Raw genomic sequence first — 16,414 nt, 5'->3', positions numbered from 1 at the left:
AGGCATTTCAGACGTGGGCTGAGCCAGAGCGAGCGAGCTCTGAGGCTGCAGCGATCTCTCGATAAGCCACCTAGAGGCGACTCGGTGCGTGCGCTCCCCAGTGGCTCCCCGCCCTCCCTCTGATCATGTTGACATATTCACAGGACAGGCAGTAGTACCGATGCGGCGCTGCGACGTTACAGTTTCCGACACCTTCTTTTTATAACTCGGCTCTATCCCCCAGCACTCGACCTGTGAAAACCACGCCTATGCAGCAACACAATTGGTCCGAAAGCGTCAAAGAGCCAATCAAGAGGCCTCCGGCTCTCCGCAGCCCACAGCAGAGCCCGACCTTCTAGACCGCCGAGCAGACGCCCGGGGAATTCTAGAGGCGGAGGAGGGTGGCGAGGAGCTCTCTCTGGCTTTCTCTCGCTCCCTCCCTCTCCTCGCGCTCCCTCTCCCACTCCGTCTCTCTCTCCTCTCTCTCTCTCCCTCTCTCTCTCTCTCCCTTCTTTTCATTCCCCTCCTCCCCCCTAAATCCTCCCTGCCCTGCGCGTCTGGACGCAGATTTAGGAAGCAAATTCGCTCACGTTTTAGGACAAGGAAGAGAGGCGCGGGAGAAGAGCACACCAAGATTCGGATTGAAACCCAGACACCAGGCTCGGAGCGGAGGAAGGAGGAGGAGGGCGAACGGAAGCCCGTTTGCAGTTCAAGTTTTGATAGCGCTGGTAGAAGAGGGCTTCAATCAGAGTTGTTGTTTTTTTTTTTTTAAAGGAGGCAGACTTTTTCCGCTCTCTCGCTCGCAGTTCAAGCCGGTCTAGCGCAACTGCAGACGCCTCCTGCGAGCCAGAGGGAGAGGCAGAGAGATAGGGGGGCGGGGGAAGAAGAAGAAGAAAAGGTAAAAAGTCTCCTAGGAGAACCGTTCGCATTTACAACAAAGAACTGGGGGCTGGAGGGGGACTGCCGGGACCGAGGGCTGGCGTGTCTATTTCGAGCCAAGCAGCAGGGCTCCGGCACGAGTCCAGACCTTGCTCGTTCCTCTCGCCTCGTAAACCGACTTCCAGGAGCGGCTTTTTGAAAACGCAAGACACAAGGACAGTCATCCGAGCGACTATGTCTCCTGATTTCTCGCCTTGCCCTCTTTAAAAGCGGCATTCCCCTCCCGAAAAGACACTTCCCCCTCCCCTCACTTTGAGGTGCTTTAGTTGTGATCCCCCCCTTTTTTGTTCTTTCGGTTTTTTTCCCCCCCCTCCAAACTATGCGCTGCTGTTAAAAAACAAAAACAAAACAGAACAGCAGCTGCGGACTCGTCCCCGGCTGGAGCCCAGCGCCCCGCCTGGAGTGGATGAGCCTCTCCATGAGAGATCCGGTCATCCCTGGGACAAGCATGGCCTACCATCCGTTCCTACCTCACCGGGCGCCGGACTTCGCCATGAGCGCGGTGCTGGGTCACCAGCCGCCCTTCTTCCCCGCGCTGACTCTGCCGCCCAACGGCGCGGCGGCGCTCTCGCTGCCCGGCGCCCTGGCCAAGCCGATCATGGATCAATTGGTGGGGGCGGCCGAGACCGGCATCCCTTTCTCGTCCCTGGGGCCGCAGACACATCTGAGGCCTCTGAAGACCATGGAGCCGGAAGAAGAAGTGGAGGATGACCCCAAGGTGCACCTCGAGGCCAAAGAACTTTGGGATCAGTTCCACAAGCGGGGCACGGAGATGGTCATTACCAAGTCGGGAAGGTAAGCAAGCGGCGGGCCCCCTCCCCCCAACTACTGAAGGTTTCTTTCCTCCTTTTCTCTCTCGCCTCCCAGAACGGTCGGTTTGCCAGTTATTCCGGCTTAGAGGCAAACACAGTTCCCCCGGAACTGTGTACCAGGACTGTGTACAGAGACCTCCCCGGGCCCTGACCCTGTGGTAGGAGATTTCAGCTTACCTGGGCGTCTGCAGCCGGCCGTTTTTCCTACCCGGGTCTGCATCCCGGGTTCCGTACAGGATAGGTAGAATTTTTTCAGTGCTGCCCAGACATCTCTGCAGGAAGAAAGAAAAGCACCCCACTGCAGGCAGTTCAGTGTTTCAAACCTTTCTGGAACATCCTTGTGTCTTTGTAGATGTTGTATTTTTGTCTGGTTCATTTTGCTGTCGGAGAGAAACACTTACAGCCCTTTTTGTTTGTGTGGTAGCAGGAGGCCTGGAAGGAGCTGCCCTGCCTTTTCTGCCCTCCAGCCTAGCCTCTGGGTCTGCAGGGGGCCTGAGCCTGCCCCTGCCAGCGTCAGAGAGAAACCGAAGGGCATTTGGGGTTTGTCCATACTGCTTCGTGTGTCTGTAATCGAGGGAGAGTTCAATAGGCAATTTTGACTAGTTAAGATTATGTTTGCAGACCCAAGGAGCCAGTAGGAAGCCCCACACTGCTGTTTCATGTGTGAATATTATCAACCACATTTTACATAACGTTTAGAGGTCCTTGTCTGACCAAAACGTGCCTGTCACTTAAAATCACTGATTTTTTTTAAATGGCATCGAAGTCTACCAAGGCATAAAGTTGAAGGAATAAAAAAAAAATCCCTCTCTTCAGGTCTTTAGTTTTCTGTGTCTTTCCAAGCTAAACGAGGCCAAAGTTTGCCATGAAATCCTCCCAGAAGACACACAGGCAGTTTCACAGCGACCCGCTCTCTGCTCCCTTTTAAGTCAAAAGTACAGAATGCCAACGCCTCTGGAAAGTAAAAAGCAATTTGGTGGTGGAGTCTTGCCGTTTTGGACTGGCCCCGAGCAGTGGGGAGAATGTGGTTAGCGGCGCGATAGTCAGGCTGGTGATCAGGCCTGGGCGCCCACCCCAATCTACAGAATTCGTTTTGAGAACTCACCAAAGTACAGTTTCACTTCGCCAGCAGCGGGACTGCTGTTCCACAGCAGGGAGGGGTGCAACTTGACATTTCTTTTCTGGATACGTTTAACATTTTCTCATCAATGGGTGGTGGAAAATTCTACCTCGACTGACTGAACTTGACTAAAATCCTACCCAAACTGTTTACCAATAGACACCCAGAAAAAAAGGCAGAGGAAAAGGCAGAGGCAGGAATTTCCCCCTCAGGAGGGCAATCTATAAAGTCATACAAGAGACCACAAAAATTACAAAGAAATTATTAGATGATGTGGAGAAATCCAGTGCCACAATTCATTCGTTCTGAATCTTGGGACATTTAAAATAGAGCCATTTGAGCATATTTAATCCTTCTGTTGTGGAAGGAAACAACTTTGCATCCAGTCGCCCTACTCTGAATGGCACAAGCTCATCAAATGTAATCGAAAGTTTTAAATTTGATTTAAATATTTTAGGTAGAAGCTCAAACCCGGGAAACTGAGTGATATTTTTTTCTTTTTTTCCTCTCTCTTCTCTCCCCTCGTAGGCGAATGTTTCCTCCATTTAAAGTAAGGTGTTCAGGGCTGGATAAAAAAGCCAAATATATTTTGTTGATGGACATTATCGCTGCAGATGACTGTCGGTATAAATTTCACAATTCTCGGTGGATGGTGGCGGGAAAGGCTGACCCTGAAATGCCAAAGAGAATGTACATTCACCCCGACAGCCCTGCCACCGGGGAACAGTGGATGTCCAAAGTTGTCACTTTCCACAAACTGAAACTCACCAACAACATTTCGGACAAACACGGATTTGTAAGTTTCACTGCTTCCCTTGGACAAAATTTTCTCTTTCTTCTCTCTAGCAAAGGCAGTGCTTCCACCTTCCATGTAAAATCAAAGAGTTTCTCCCTCGCTCTCAGTTGCCAAGCATAGCAAACTTGCTCGATCCGCAAACAGAGATGGAGAGAGAATTCCAGGGTGTTTCTCTTCAGATAATGGAAGGCCTGGCATTCTGAAAGAAGTGAGGCTCACGTTCTGTGGCAAGTCCAGGTCTCGGTAACTGTTTGACCTGACAGGGAAGTTAAAAAGCAATCGTGAAGACGTAAAATCAGTGTCAAAGGTAGACGTTCGTAAGGGATTTGTTTTACGATATCAAACTTCTGTTTTGAAACCAGCCATATTGTTGCTTAGGGGAGTTTTAAGGTTCGAAGTCTTGACTCTGTTGGTGAGAGGGTGTGAATACAGATTTTGAAAGATGTTCTTCCCTTGGACTAAAAAAGAACTGGGCTTAGGTGAGAGTCAGGTTTACTGGAAATGAGACTTAGATTTCCCAGTACAAAAATTGCACGTGTGTTGGGAGTATATGTATGGATTCAGGGAGGGAGTTCCTAGAAACTTTCAGGAGACTTAGATTGCATGTAAAAGTCAAGCAAAGGACCTTTTGCCCCCTGCCCCTACGCCTCCCCAACATTTCAATAAAATAAACAGAGTGATAAGTGAGGAATAAGCAGAAAGATTAGGCCCAGGAAGACGTGAATGGCGCGGAAATATCTTCAGGGGGCAGGAATTGCATTTGAAGCCCTTGATTTGATTAAGACATAAATATTCCTCTCCAGAGTTCAGCCTTTCAGGGCTTTAAGTGGATTGGGCTCATCAATTAGTGGGCACTTAAAAGACTGAATCATTTTGTAAATTAAAATGCATGTTTTTCTCTATCTTTTAAGACTTTGGCCTTCCCAAGTGATCAAGCAACGTGGCAGGGGAATTATAGTTTTGGTACTCAGGTAGGCTAGGGTTCAAGGTACGAATCAACCTTAGATGGTGAGGGTGGGGGAGGACCCTTTGGAAATTGAGGAGCAATTTGGATTCTCCAGAAGATTACGTGGGGAGCTGAACGTTCCCACAGAGGTACTCCAAGGAGGTGGGCTCGGTACAAGCGTGGTGCCCTTCGGTGGGGTAGACGTCGGCCTGACAGGGGTCCTAGGGTCCTGTTCTTCCCACTAAATCCTCTTGTGATGTGTGTCTCTCCTCTTCCGGCCCCTGCAGACTATACTGAACTCCATGCATAAATACCAGCCTCGCTTCCACATTGTGAGGGCCAATGACATCTTAAAACTTCCTTATAGTACTTTTCGGACGTACTTGTTCCCGGAAACCGAATTCATCGCTGTGACCGCATACCAGAATGATAAGGTAACCGAAGTTGCTTTTCTTTTTAATCGTGATATTAACACCCACTTCCCCTCCCCCCGTAAGCTGCTCTGGGGAGAGGATAAGAAAGTTACAAGAGCATTGGGATGGGACTCTGATTTTTCTTTTGTGATTTGACCTTCACTGGAGTTTTGCGGGGAAGGGGCACTGGCACACTGCAGAGGCAGAAGGAAAAAAAAAAAAAAAAAAACTTGACCAGCTAGGAATCCAATGCTGAGTGGAAAAAAATTCCACACTAACTTTGCCAGTGAGAAGCTCCTGTAACCACCCGTCCTTACCGTTGCCCGCCCCACCCGACCCAGGGCTTTCTCCTGTTGGTTTCAAGGTTCATCCTCTTCCCCTTCGGGAAGAAGGGTCGAGAAATCAGGTTCGAAAGGAACCAGCTAAAATTGAAGGCAAAAGCCATTCGGGATCTTGGGAGGAGAGTCCCAGCAGAGACCAGATTTTCTCCCCTAGCCAGAAATCCCGAGTAGCTGGTCTGGTTTTTATTACCTTTTACACTGCTGTGTTTTTTATGGGGTGTGTGTGTGTGTGTGTGTGTTTGGAAAAACCTACTCTGATCACAGGGTCATGCTAATTGAGTTGTCTGAGGCTTTTGAGATGAGATGACCAAAGTCACCACTTCATTTGAAGGGTTTTTTCCTCCCTGGGCCTGAGGCCGGGGATTACGAGTACCCCCAAATGGAACAGCAGGCAGCACCTGGTATGTAAAGCTATGGTGGCCCGAAGGTCATGGGCGTGTGCACAGAGAGACACAGAGAAAAGTGAGTCTTGCTGCGGGTTCACCAGGCGCCAGCTTGGCTGTTAGCAGGCAGTTAAGGGGGGCGGGGGGTAGGGGGGTGGGGGGCACCTGAGGACCTCTGCCTTTCAACTTCTGAACCCTGGACCTCAGTGCCAGGCCAGCTCACTAGACGACGACGCCCTACATTTTGAATTCACTCTCACTATGGGTGGGTCCTCTGTGGCCCGCTGATGGGGGTGTTCCAGGTCTGCTTCCTTGGTCTGGAGACTAGGACATCAGGACCTCCTCTCCCTGCAAGAAGTGCAAGCAGGATTTATTCCAAGAACAAGAATCCGTCCAAGGGGCCCTTTTCCCACCTCTAGCGAACTCTGTATACATCATCCCCATCCCCGACCCCACCGCAGGGAAGGGATTTGAAAGATTCCGTACTATTTTTCCTCAGCGTGTAAAAACGCACGCACCCTCTAGACCCAGAATGCTGTGAATCTAAGTTGTTAACGGAATAATAAAAGATAGCATTTTTGATCAAAGCGGCCATGGGCCTTCTCCACCTAATGGCGGTGGCAGGGCATATAAGTGAAAACAAATGTTTCCAGTGGTCATTCGGTCCTTCTAAATCTATAATTGTCAATATCGTAATTCCTGAAACACGCTCCCCCGACACCCAGCAAAAAAATCAAGTCCACTCCAGCACAAGGGTAGTGAAACCCCATAAATCATTTTATTAGATTTACAGAAAAGGTTGGAGGATGTGCTGTGTGTATGTTTGTGCGTGTGTTTGGGGGCAGGAAATCTACCATAACATATTTTATGATCATTGCACTGTATAAAAAATCTAAAGGAAAGCATAATTTTTAGATCTACAGGTTGCCCCTTGACAGCCTTTCCATTTCTAAGCCCAGGCTGTTGGCTGCCCAGGCAGGATCATTTCAGCCTGGAATCCCTGGTTTGGCCTCCAATGGGAGATGCCAGCCATGACACAGTTTGCTTTGGTTTTCCTCCTGGCCCCCTCCAAACTTCTTCTGTGTTCCCCTCTCTCTTTCTCTTCAACCTGGCCTATCCAAATGACTTCTCCTCTGGTGGTTGGAAGTCAGATTTCTAGTAGATTAATGAGTTGGGGGAAACACTCCCAGAACATTCTAGAAAATGAAGCCAGTGTCTCTTTCTTGCTTGTGTCTCCTTCTCTAGATAACTCAGTTAAAAATAGACAACAACCCTTTTGCAAAAGGTTTCCGGGACACTGGAAATGGCAGGAGAGAAAAAAGGTGAGCTGAGACGGTTGTTTCTCAGATAATTTAGAAGATCACTTGTCTAGGTCCCGACACTCAACTGTTAGAAGTGGAATGCAGACACTTACCTTGAGAAGGGTGGGGGAAGGGCGGGGGAAGGGTGGAAAACAGTCTGATGCCCCTCGACCAAGAGCTTACCGATGTCGGTACACCACTTTCTCTGCCTCTTCCATGTTACCTTAAAGGAAGTTACCTAGGCCACCCCATAGAAAGATGTCTCTGCAAGAAAAGTATCAGGAATACAGATTATATGCAGATGCCTATTAATTTCTAATTAGTTTAAGTTCATCCTGGGCAGGTCCCAGGAAAGGACTGAGCCATTCACAAAATGCCTTGGAATTTTTGCAGTCTTGTCTGGCAAATACCCTCAGACAGAACTGAAGCCCCTGGAGACATCTATGGCCCCCTCCTTCTGTGGGGACATGTATCATTCTGTATTAAGCAGACAGCTGGCTGGTATATAAAAGAAGCTCTCCCCTCCCCCACCCGCGTTCAAAGAATTTCGAAAATCCAGAAAATCAGCCCCAATTTTTAACCTATCCCCTGGGGGAGGGACTGGGCATTAAGAAATAATTTCTCACATCAAAATAGATTTTTTTAAGTCCAATTAATGTGTTGGTGAACCGATTACAGTAAAGTGCACCATGAAATAACCACTTCTTCCCAATCTTAGCAACCCGTGCGGAGTTGGTCCGCCCTTTGTGTTCACTGCTTTGAGTCCTCTGTTCCCCTCAGTCTGTGAGGCAGGCTGCTCAGCTGTCTCTGGCTGGCTCCAATCTCCCGTCTTGCTCTTTACTTTTTTTTTTTCATATCATGGTTTATTTCATAAGATGACATCATAATTCATGTCTAATTCACAAGAACAAAGACTCAAACCCCTCCTGCCTTCCCGTTGAACTCTGAGGGTAGGGAAATCCAGGTACAAATGCATGATCATGAGATGGCCCAACCTGATATCTAGTGGCTCAGGGTCACCAGGTACGGTCCTGCCCCTCATGAAGACATTATCTTGCCATCACCTGGACCTGCAGCTCCCAAAGGAGCAATCGGTAACTCCTGGGGAGGTGTGAGAACTGGAACCAGTGAGGCCCAAAGTTGCTCTTTACTTTTAAACAAGATTTCACTGCCCCAGCCAATACCCCTTCCCTAATGAATCCCTCTGTTCTTGAATAAATACACCCAAAGCCTTCTTTCCCCCTCCCGTCCCCCTGGGCGTGTGTGCGCCTCTTTGGAGAGGGTGAGGCCGCCCGAGGGGAAAATCCTGTTCTGATGTGTAACGCTGGGTGTGTGTGGGCTTCTGCCACAGAAAGCAGCTCACCCTGCAGTCCATGAGGGTGTTCGACGACAGACACAAAAAGGAGAACGGCACCTCCGACGAGTCCTCCAGTGAGCAGGCTTCCTTCAGCTGCTTCGCTCAGTCCTCCTCTCCGGCCGTCTCCACTGTAGGGACATCCAACCTCAAAGGTAAGTCTGGCCACCTCTGATTTCTCAGATTTCTCCAGCTCTTGGAAGCCTGAAGAGTTGGGGGCTGGGGGCGCCCACCAGGGAACCTGACCCCTCCAAAGCTTCAGATCCTTCTAGAAGTTTGTAAACAGGAGCCAAATCTCACAAAGGGTGATCAGGTGTGTCCCCCTTCCCTGAGTTCCTCTGAGAGCTCAGACCCCTTTCGCCCAGACACTGAGTTGGCAGGGAGGAAGGAGTGGTCCCAGCTCCTGTATTCCCTCTGGGTGGGCGCCTGGAGCATCCCTCTCTCTCTCTTTCTTTTTCCCACACTCCCCCACCCCACCCCTCCAACCAAGCAGCAGCTGACTTTTTTTCACTCTATCTTCAAACTCTAGGTTAAAATGTGTTAGGCTGGGGGTGGGAGGAGTCAGGGGATTTTCTGCCACCTGGAACAGGGAAGGTGACCAAGAGAAATCCAGCTGTAGGGCCACCATGGACCTGTGAGAGAAGATGAAGCACTCAGAATCTGGGTTGGGGAGGGCAGGGGTGGGAGAGGAGGAGCTGTTCAAATCCCCAGTTGGTTTCCTGTGTTTAAAGAGCAAGAACTGTTTATTTGGAAAGACACACATGCTCTCAATAGGAAGAGACCTGTTTTTTAAGTGAAATAAAATGAGAGTTCTTTATGTCTTCAATCCATTCAAGCTTTAAACACAAAACGGGATCCCTTTTTCTTTTTTTTTTTTTTTCTGGTAGGACACCCACAGAGGGTGTGGTGAGAGCAAAAGAGAATCCGTGATTGTCTTCAGGCAGTGAGTGGGCCGCTTATCACCCATCTCTGTCTGCAGAGACAGGGGAAACAGAGAAGGCTCAGTGGAGTGTGTGTGTGTGTGTGTGTGCACGCGTGTTGGGGGAGGAGTGTTCAATTCTGCCACTACCAATTCAAATGTCAGGGTTCTCTCCAAACAAATCCTTCTGAGAGAAATCCACAAATTTGTGGAAGGGGCTGCTCTCAATCACTCAGGGAACAAAGAGAGGGTAACTGGAAGGTGTTCCCGCAGTGAGTTTTAGTGTAAGTCAGTTTTAATTTTTAAAAACTGAATTTGCAATCGAATGGGGAAAAAGGCCAGTAAAGGCTTTGTCTGACCTAGTAGGAGCTCAGTCCTCACTTGTGTAAAATAGTAAAATTCACTACCCATTTGGGGAAGGATCTAGGGACGGAGGGGTGCCGCTCTATCTACATACTGGAAATTCGTTACTAGCTTGTTGCATCCTTCCACTAAAATTTGCGGTATCATCACTCCCACTTTGCAGATGAGAAAACTGAGGCGCAGAGAGGTTAAGGGGCTTCCTGGGGTTACACAGCTGGGAAGTGGCTAAGCTGGGATTCAAAGTGGGGAACTGGAATTCTGCTGGCCCGGGTTTCAGAGCTAACGCCCTTCTGCTTGGCTTTTGTTTCCCTCCTATGGCAGATCTGTGTCCCAGCGAGGGTGAGAGCGATGCCGAGGCCGAGAGCAAAGAGGAGCACGGCCCGGAGGCCTGCGACGCGGCCAAAATCTCCACCACCACGTCGGAGGATCCGTGCCGGGACAAGGGCAGCCCGGCGGTCAAGGCGCACCTCTTCGTAGCCGAGCCCGGCGGCCGGCCCCGGGACAGCGGGCGGCTGGACAAGGCGTCGCCCGACTCGCGCCACAGCCCGGCCACCATCTCGTCCAGCACCCGCGGCCTGGGAGCCGAGGAGCGCCGGAGCCCGGGCCGCGACGGCGCGGCCCCTTCCAAGGTCGAGGAGGCGCGCGCGCTGCCGGGCAAGGAGGCCTTCGCGCCGCTCACCGTGCAGACGGACGCGGCCGCCGCGCACCTGGGCCAGGGCCCCCTGCCCGGCCTCGGCTTCGCCCCCGGCCTGGCCGGCCAGCAGTTCTTCAACGGGCACCCGCTCTTCCTGCACCCCGGCCAGTTCGCCATGGGGGGTGCCTTCTCCAGCATGGCCGCCGGCATGGGGCCCCTGCTGGCCACCGTGTCCGGGGCCTCCACTGGCGTCTCGGGCCTGGATTCTACGGCCATGGCCTCGGCCGCCGCGGCGCAGGGACTGTCGGGGGCGTCCGCGGCCACCCTGCCCTTCCACCTCCAGCAGCACGTCCTGGCCTCTCAGGTATTTATCAACCGCCTCTCCGGCCCCTCGTTGACTCTCGTTTGCCTGTCCTTAGATCCCAGACACTCACCCAGTCCCCCTGTCTAGAAGCTTTCAATAATAATAATTATTATTATCATCATCATTATTATTACTAGGTGCAAGACTTACTGATTCATCATAACCTCACACTCCACCAAAACTTAAAAAAATTTTTTTTCTAAGTTAAGGGCTATTTCTAGCAGAGTAACTAGATGGTAATAACAGATAATAACTCTACACAGCGCTTACTTTGTGCTGGGTACCTTCTAAGTACTCGATCTATTCTGACTTCAGTGATCCTATGATCACCTCCACCTTCTAGACGAAAGGACAGAGATCAGAGATGTTGAGTAACTTATCCAAGGACACAGAGCTGGTAGGTGATGGACCTGAGACTCTACCCCAGGCAGTCAGTCAGGTTCCAGGGCCTTTTCCAGAGGCTGTGATTTTAGCTTCAGAGTTGAAATGTCTCTTAAATGTTTCACAGCCAACCCTCCCCCAAGACTTAGAGGAGGGAGAGACCATGACCTGGTAAGGGAAGTGACTCCCTGGGGAAGAGTTGATTCTTGAACCTCCAATATGAAGCTATTTTCCTGCTCCCCCACCCCTCGCAGGCCAGCCTGTTCCCCAAAGGGTTAATGGCTTGTGCACACGTGGGAAATGTCAGAGAAGGACAGGCTGGGGCTGTGGCAGGCTTAGCGGCCTGTGTATGGCTCAGACAGCTGTGTTGGGGCTCCAGCAGCTGGGGAGAAGTCTCAGGCTGCTGAAAGTGCTCTGAACCCCGGTGAAAAGGTTCTATGGGGTTTTCTGCATGCCCTTGCCTTTTGTTTTGTCTGAGTGCATTCATCTCCCTTCCCTGAGCCAAGAGGCAGGACTGGCCTCCCCCTCTGGAAAGAGGAGGGGACTGAGAAAAGGGCTGGCTTCTGCCCTTCCTCCATCCCTCCCATCTCCTATGTTAGCCCTTTCTGGAGACCCTCCTGTCATTGGTGGGCAAGTGATAGGCGGGCGAGGGCCTGCCTGGGCAGACAGGTACTAACAGTACCCAAGGCAGTGGGTCAGAGGAACTAACCCGGGCCAGGGTCCCCGGATTTTTCTTCTGCTTCTGCCTCTTGCTAGCTGAGTGAATTCCTGCACCCGGGGCCTACCTTAACTCAGTCTCTCCACCTGTAACACCAGCGTATCTGGGGCTATGTGATTTCTTGGTTCATAGCAAACACCCTTTACTCTTTCCCCCTCCATCCTGCCCACCCCTGTTTTCCTTTTGCTTAAGGATCTTCCCCAGATTTTTTTTTTTTTAAACTTCTAGACTGGAGTAGGAGGACGGAGGGGTGGAGCGACAAGAATGAAAAAAAATTCATGTCCAATATTTTATGCCCTCTGGTTTTCACCCACCTACTTTTGTGGGGTAGACTGTCTGTAGCCCCATTTAACAGGTGGAACAACTGACTCTGATGGGAGAATTTCCAACCGTCCTATTGGCCAGGCACCCTGTGTGAAGTATATTGCAGGCAGCAGCTCATTTCATACCCACAAAGTCCCCCAGAAGTATGCGAATTATTAAGCTTTTCCCTGGTTTTGCCATATAAGAAAGCTGAGGCACAGGGAGGGAATACTTTGGCCTAGGTTGACACAGCTTAGATTTGGACCTAGACACAGAAGTTTGAGTGTCCTGCTCTCTACCCCCCAGGGAGAGAGGTGAAGGACTCACCCAAGGTGGGGACGGGTGGGGGAGGGGTGGGGGATGAGGTTGGCTCCTCCCCACTGCGCAGAGCCTGGGCCCTGACTCTTCTGCCCCTGCCTTCTCTTCCTCGCCCAGGGCCTGGCCATGTCGCCTTTCGGAAGCCTGTTCCCTTATCCCTACACGTACATGGCCGCGGCGGCGGCCGCCTCCTCGGCAGCGGCCTCCAGTTCCGTGCACCGCCACCCGTTCCTGAACCTGAACACCATGCGCCCGCGGCTGCGCTACAGCCCCTACTCCATCCCCGTGCCGGTGCCGGACAGCAGCAGCCTGCTCACCACCGCCCTGCCGTCCATGGCCGCAGCCCCGGGGCCCCTCGATGGCAAGGCCGCCGCCCTGGCCGCCAGCCCGGCCTCGGTGGCCGTGGACTCAGGCTCGGAACTCAACAGCCGCTCCTCCACGCTCTCCTCCAGCTCCGTGTCCTTGTCGCCCAAACTCTGCCCGGAGAAGGAGGCGGCCACCAGCGAACTGCAGAACATACAGCGGCTGGTCAGCGGCTTGGAAGCCAAGCCGGACAGGTCCTGCAGCGCATCCCCGTAAACCCCTCCCCAGAAAAGTCTCTTCATTCCAGTCCAGTCCAGTCCAGTCTGCAGTGCACTTTGTTGGATGTCAAATAAACCACGGGCGTGCAGTGAGGTCAGCCCTTCTTTGTGAAGCCCTGTCTGGGAAGGGGTGCCGGACTCCCTGGAGAGAATGCGCTAGAAACAAGCCCTTTCTTCTTGGCGTGGTTTATACATCCGGGATCTGGCTCAGAAACGTCGGTTGCACTGAGCTCTTGGGGGTGGGAGTCAATGCCTTGGCGGCCGGAGCACCTCCTTCGAGGCTGGTCTGGAAGCTGTGGGAAGATCGAGGTAGCCAGGCCCCAGGAGGGGAGGGGTTGAAAAGCTCCCCCAGTGCAGATTTATATATATATATTTTTTTCCTTCACCGTGTCAAGTGGAAACAAATAAAATTGAAAAAAAAAGTACCGGGGACAAATGGATACATTAATATGATTCTGTTTGTGAAGATTAAAAACTTTCTAGTGACCTGCGTATCAGTTCTAAATAAATTACTGGGTAGCATTGTTTGGGGAGGGAAGTCCCTGCCATCCTTGTTTAGTCTCTATTAAGGAAATCTGTGTCTTTTTAATATTCTTGTGATGTTTTAAGAGCTATAGGTCTCTTTTTGCATGTTCCACAGTAATGTATTTGTGGGTTTTATTTTTGAATGCTTGCTTTTAGAGAGAAAAGGACATTACCCCTTACCCTTTTCCTCGATTCTCGACAACCCCAAGGGGGATGATTTAAAGGGAAGGGGGTGGGGAAAACACCAAAAATGAATTTATTTTATCTAAGCTCTGTAGCAGGATTCATGTCGTCCCTCTGACAGTTCTTTCTCTTTCCTGTATATGCAATAACAAGGTTTTAAAAAATAATAAAGAAGAAACGAGACTATTAGACAAAGTATTTATGTAATTATTTGATAACTCTTGTAAATAGGTGGAATATGAATGCTCGAAAAATTAAACTTTAATTTATTGACATTGTACATAGCTCTCTGTAAATAGGATTGCAGCTGTCAGGTTTTGTGGTTTTGTTTTCCTATAGTCAGTTTTATTTCAAGGTCACAGGATCGCTTTTAAAAGTAGAAAACACACTTTCTGCACCGACACCGACACACTTTTCAAAAGAGTCGTCTGCAAAGAAAAAAAAATTTTTTTTAATGTCCAAAAGTGGGGAAAAGTGCTATTGCCTATTTTACCAAAACTTGGGGCGGTGGGGCTGGGAAGCAGCCCCACCTGAAATCCCTAAGAGGTTCTGAGATTGCTTGCGGGTGGGGTGGGGAGTGTGGAGGCTACGGTTTGACTTCATGATTTTTCTTTTGTATTTGTATTTGCTAGTCTGATTTCTTCAAAACAAAGTGGAATTGACTACTTACTGTCTTCAGTGTTGATGGTGTTTTGAATTGGTGCCTATAGAGATATATTCACAGTTCAAAAGTCAGGTGCTGAGAGCTGGTTTAAAGACAAAAATTCATGAAGGTATATTTTGTGCTATAATTGTTGATGAGTTCTTTGGTTTTCTGTATTTTTGCCCCCTCTCTTTAAAATATCATTGAAATTTCAATAAATTTTTATTGAAATGTCTTTGGGCCTCGTGTTAAGTGCTTTCTTTAGGGAACTTTACTGACAGTGGAGAGTGGGCCTCTTTCTCTCCTGGCTTCCTTTAGCCCCTTCTCTTTGCCTTTAAATAATTAAGACCGCCCCCACTGAACCAAAATGAGATGTCACTCAAGTTACAAAACTAAAAACAAAAGTCCCTTACTCGGCGGTGGCGGCGGCGGCGGCGGCGAAGGGAGCGGTTTCAATCTGAAATTACTTTTCCTTTAAATTAGGAAGCAAAACGAGAGACGGAAGGGGGGCTGATTAGAATTGGATAGAATAGCAATTTCAGATACTTAAGTTTTAATGGAAAAAGAATGCTCGCTCCCTAAGTCAGTGTTTCCCGCACGAATCCGAACGTTTTCGTTTTAGGCTCGCTCTCCCTTTGCACGTCGATATGGGAAATTGAAGTCAATTTCTCCCTGCCCCAGTGTGCAAAAAACAACAAAACAAAAACGAACAAACAAACAAAAACTAGCAGAATCTCCTCGTGGCCAGCCCCGGCTTGGCAAGGCAGCAGCCCTCCAAGCTGCAGGAGAAGGGGACGAAATCGAACGCCCCCCTGTAGTCCCCGGTGTCTCAGATTGGACCAGGCTGACCCAAGACACCCCTCAGAGGCCTCAGCCCGAATTGTGCGTGCGAAGCGCGGCCAGCTCTGCGCAAACTTTGCGTCACGGGAGGGAGGAGGGCAGTTTTCCCCGCAAGGGAAAGGTAATTCCAGGGCGCATAGTTGACCCCCTCCGAGGGAAAAGTCACCCAGGAGGCTGACACCCTCCTCCAGTTCTTCCCTCCAACCAGCCTCCAGGCTGTTTGGGGAGTTGCCTTTTGAAGTTCGATTTATCTTTGAAACATTCAATAAAAAATAGTGAGGCCATGACAGTCTTTGGTCTCCTGCCCTCCCCACCCCAGCCTCGCCTCGGAGGTTTGTGTGTGTGTGTGTGTGTGTTGGGGGCGGGGGGGGGGATTTAGGGAGGACGGGAAGGTTCTCCAGGCCTTTGCTTGCCCCAGGGGCCTTGACTTGAGGACGCAGCCGGAGCCTGCCTGGCGGCTGCCGCCCTCCCTCCCCTTCCCTGGAGCCCGCCAGCCCGGCCCCAAGTCCCTGTCACCTTCGGGCCCCTTGAATGGCCGACAAGGAGGACCCCCCCCTCCCCGCCCTCATGCTGTACTTGGAAGGGGATAGAGGTCGAGACCTTTTGGAGAGGAGGGCATAGCCCCTTCCATCTCCAACCAGGCACGTGGGGAGCCCCATAGCCTCTCCTGCGCTGTCTCCCGGGGTGGGAGGGAAAACATTCAGGGTCGGAGGTGAGGGGTGGGGGGGAGCTTTGCAAGGCTTGGGGATCTTTGGGGCACTAGCTCCCCGGAGGGTCCGAAGATTTCCCGGGCGTGCGCCCTACGCGCAGCGGCCGCAGCCGACTGGTACTGGTTGTTGGCCCAACGATTACGTGCGGTGCCTGCTCCCCGGGAAGGTGGCAGTCGGCTCGGGGTGCTCGGCAGCGCTCTCCCCGAGCCGGGGGGTGGGGGATGGGGGGGCGAAAACAGCCTCAACCTCAAGGAGGGCAGGAATGCTCTTCTTTCACGGTCCAGATTTGCTCACCTCCTCCCCACCTCACCCCCCAAATTCTGGGACGGTGCTCAGACATGTATCTAGCCTCTCCCAGTGCTTGCCTTTTTTTTTTTTTAATCTCCCGTGTATCTTATTTGTATATAGTGATGTTAATGAGTAACTCTGGTGGCGCTGATGGACTGGGGGTGAGCGGCTCGCAATCTCTCTGGATTTCGTTGCCTATTACTCACCTGGCGCCGGTCGCAATCTCGCCGCGGGCTTTATGGTGGCGGCGGCCGCCGCGG

General features: G+C 51.0%; 1 protein-coding gene across 2 annotated transcripts; it reads left to right on the top strand.

Moving 5' to 3' along the window:
- Positions 1 to 281: 281 nt before the first annotated feature.
- TBX3 (T-box transcription factor 3) lies at positions 282 to 14,551 on the top strand. 2 transcript variants are annotated; one of them, XM_030860444.3, is made up of 8 exons: positions 282 to 1,713; positions 3,379 to 3,646; positions 4,558 to 4,617; positions 4,880 to 5,026; positions 6,975 to 7,051; positions 8,382 to 8,539; positions 9,988 to 10,664; positions 12,502 to 14,551. In XM_030860444.3, the coding sequence occupies exons 1-8, from the start codon at positions 1,325 to 1,327 to the stop codon at positions 12,961 to 12,963; spliced, it is 2,238 nt and encodes a 745-aa protein (XP_030716304.1). In that variant the 5' UTR covers positions 282 to 1,324; the 3' UTR covers positions 12,964 to 14,551. The 2 variants fall into 2 exon arrangements, with proteins under 2 accessions (XP_030716304.1, XP_030716305.1); XM_030860445.3 differs by lacking the exon at positions 4,558 to 4,617.
- Positions 14,552 to 16,414: the final 1,863 nt, after the last annotated feature.

This window comes from Globicephala melas, chromosome 13 (assembly GCF_963455315.2).
Source record: "Globicephala melas chromosome 13, mGloMel1.2, whole genome shotgun sequence".
Taxonomy (NCBI): domain Eukaryota; kingdom Metazoa; phylum Chordata; class Mammalia; order Artiodactyla; family Delphinidae; genus Globicephala; species Globicephala melas.
This window is presented reverse-complemented; position numbering and strand designations above follow the sequence as displayed.

Excerpts from the sequence above, each read along its gene's own strand:
- TBX3 (XM_030860444.3), top strand. The coding sequence starts at position 1,325 with ATGAGCCTCTCCATGAGAGATCCGGTCATCCCTGGGACAAGCATGGCC. Across the intron at positions 1,714-3,378 it reads GTCATTACCAAGTCGGGAAG|GCGAATGTTTCCTCCATTTA; the intron begins GTAAGCAAGCGG and ends CTCCCCTCGTAG. Across the intron at positions 3,647-4,557 it reads TTTCGGACAAACACGGATTT|ACTTTGGCCTTCCCAAGTGA; the intron begins GTAAGTTTCACT and ends CTATCTTTTAAG.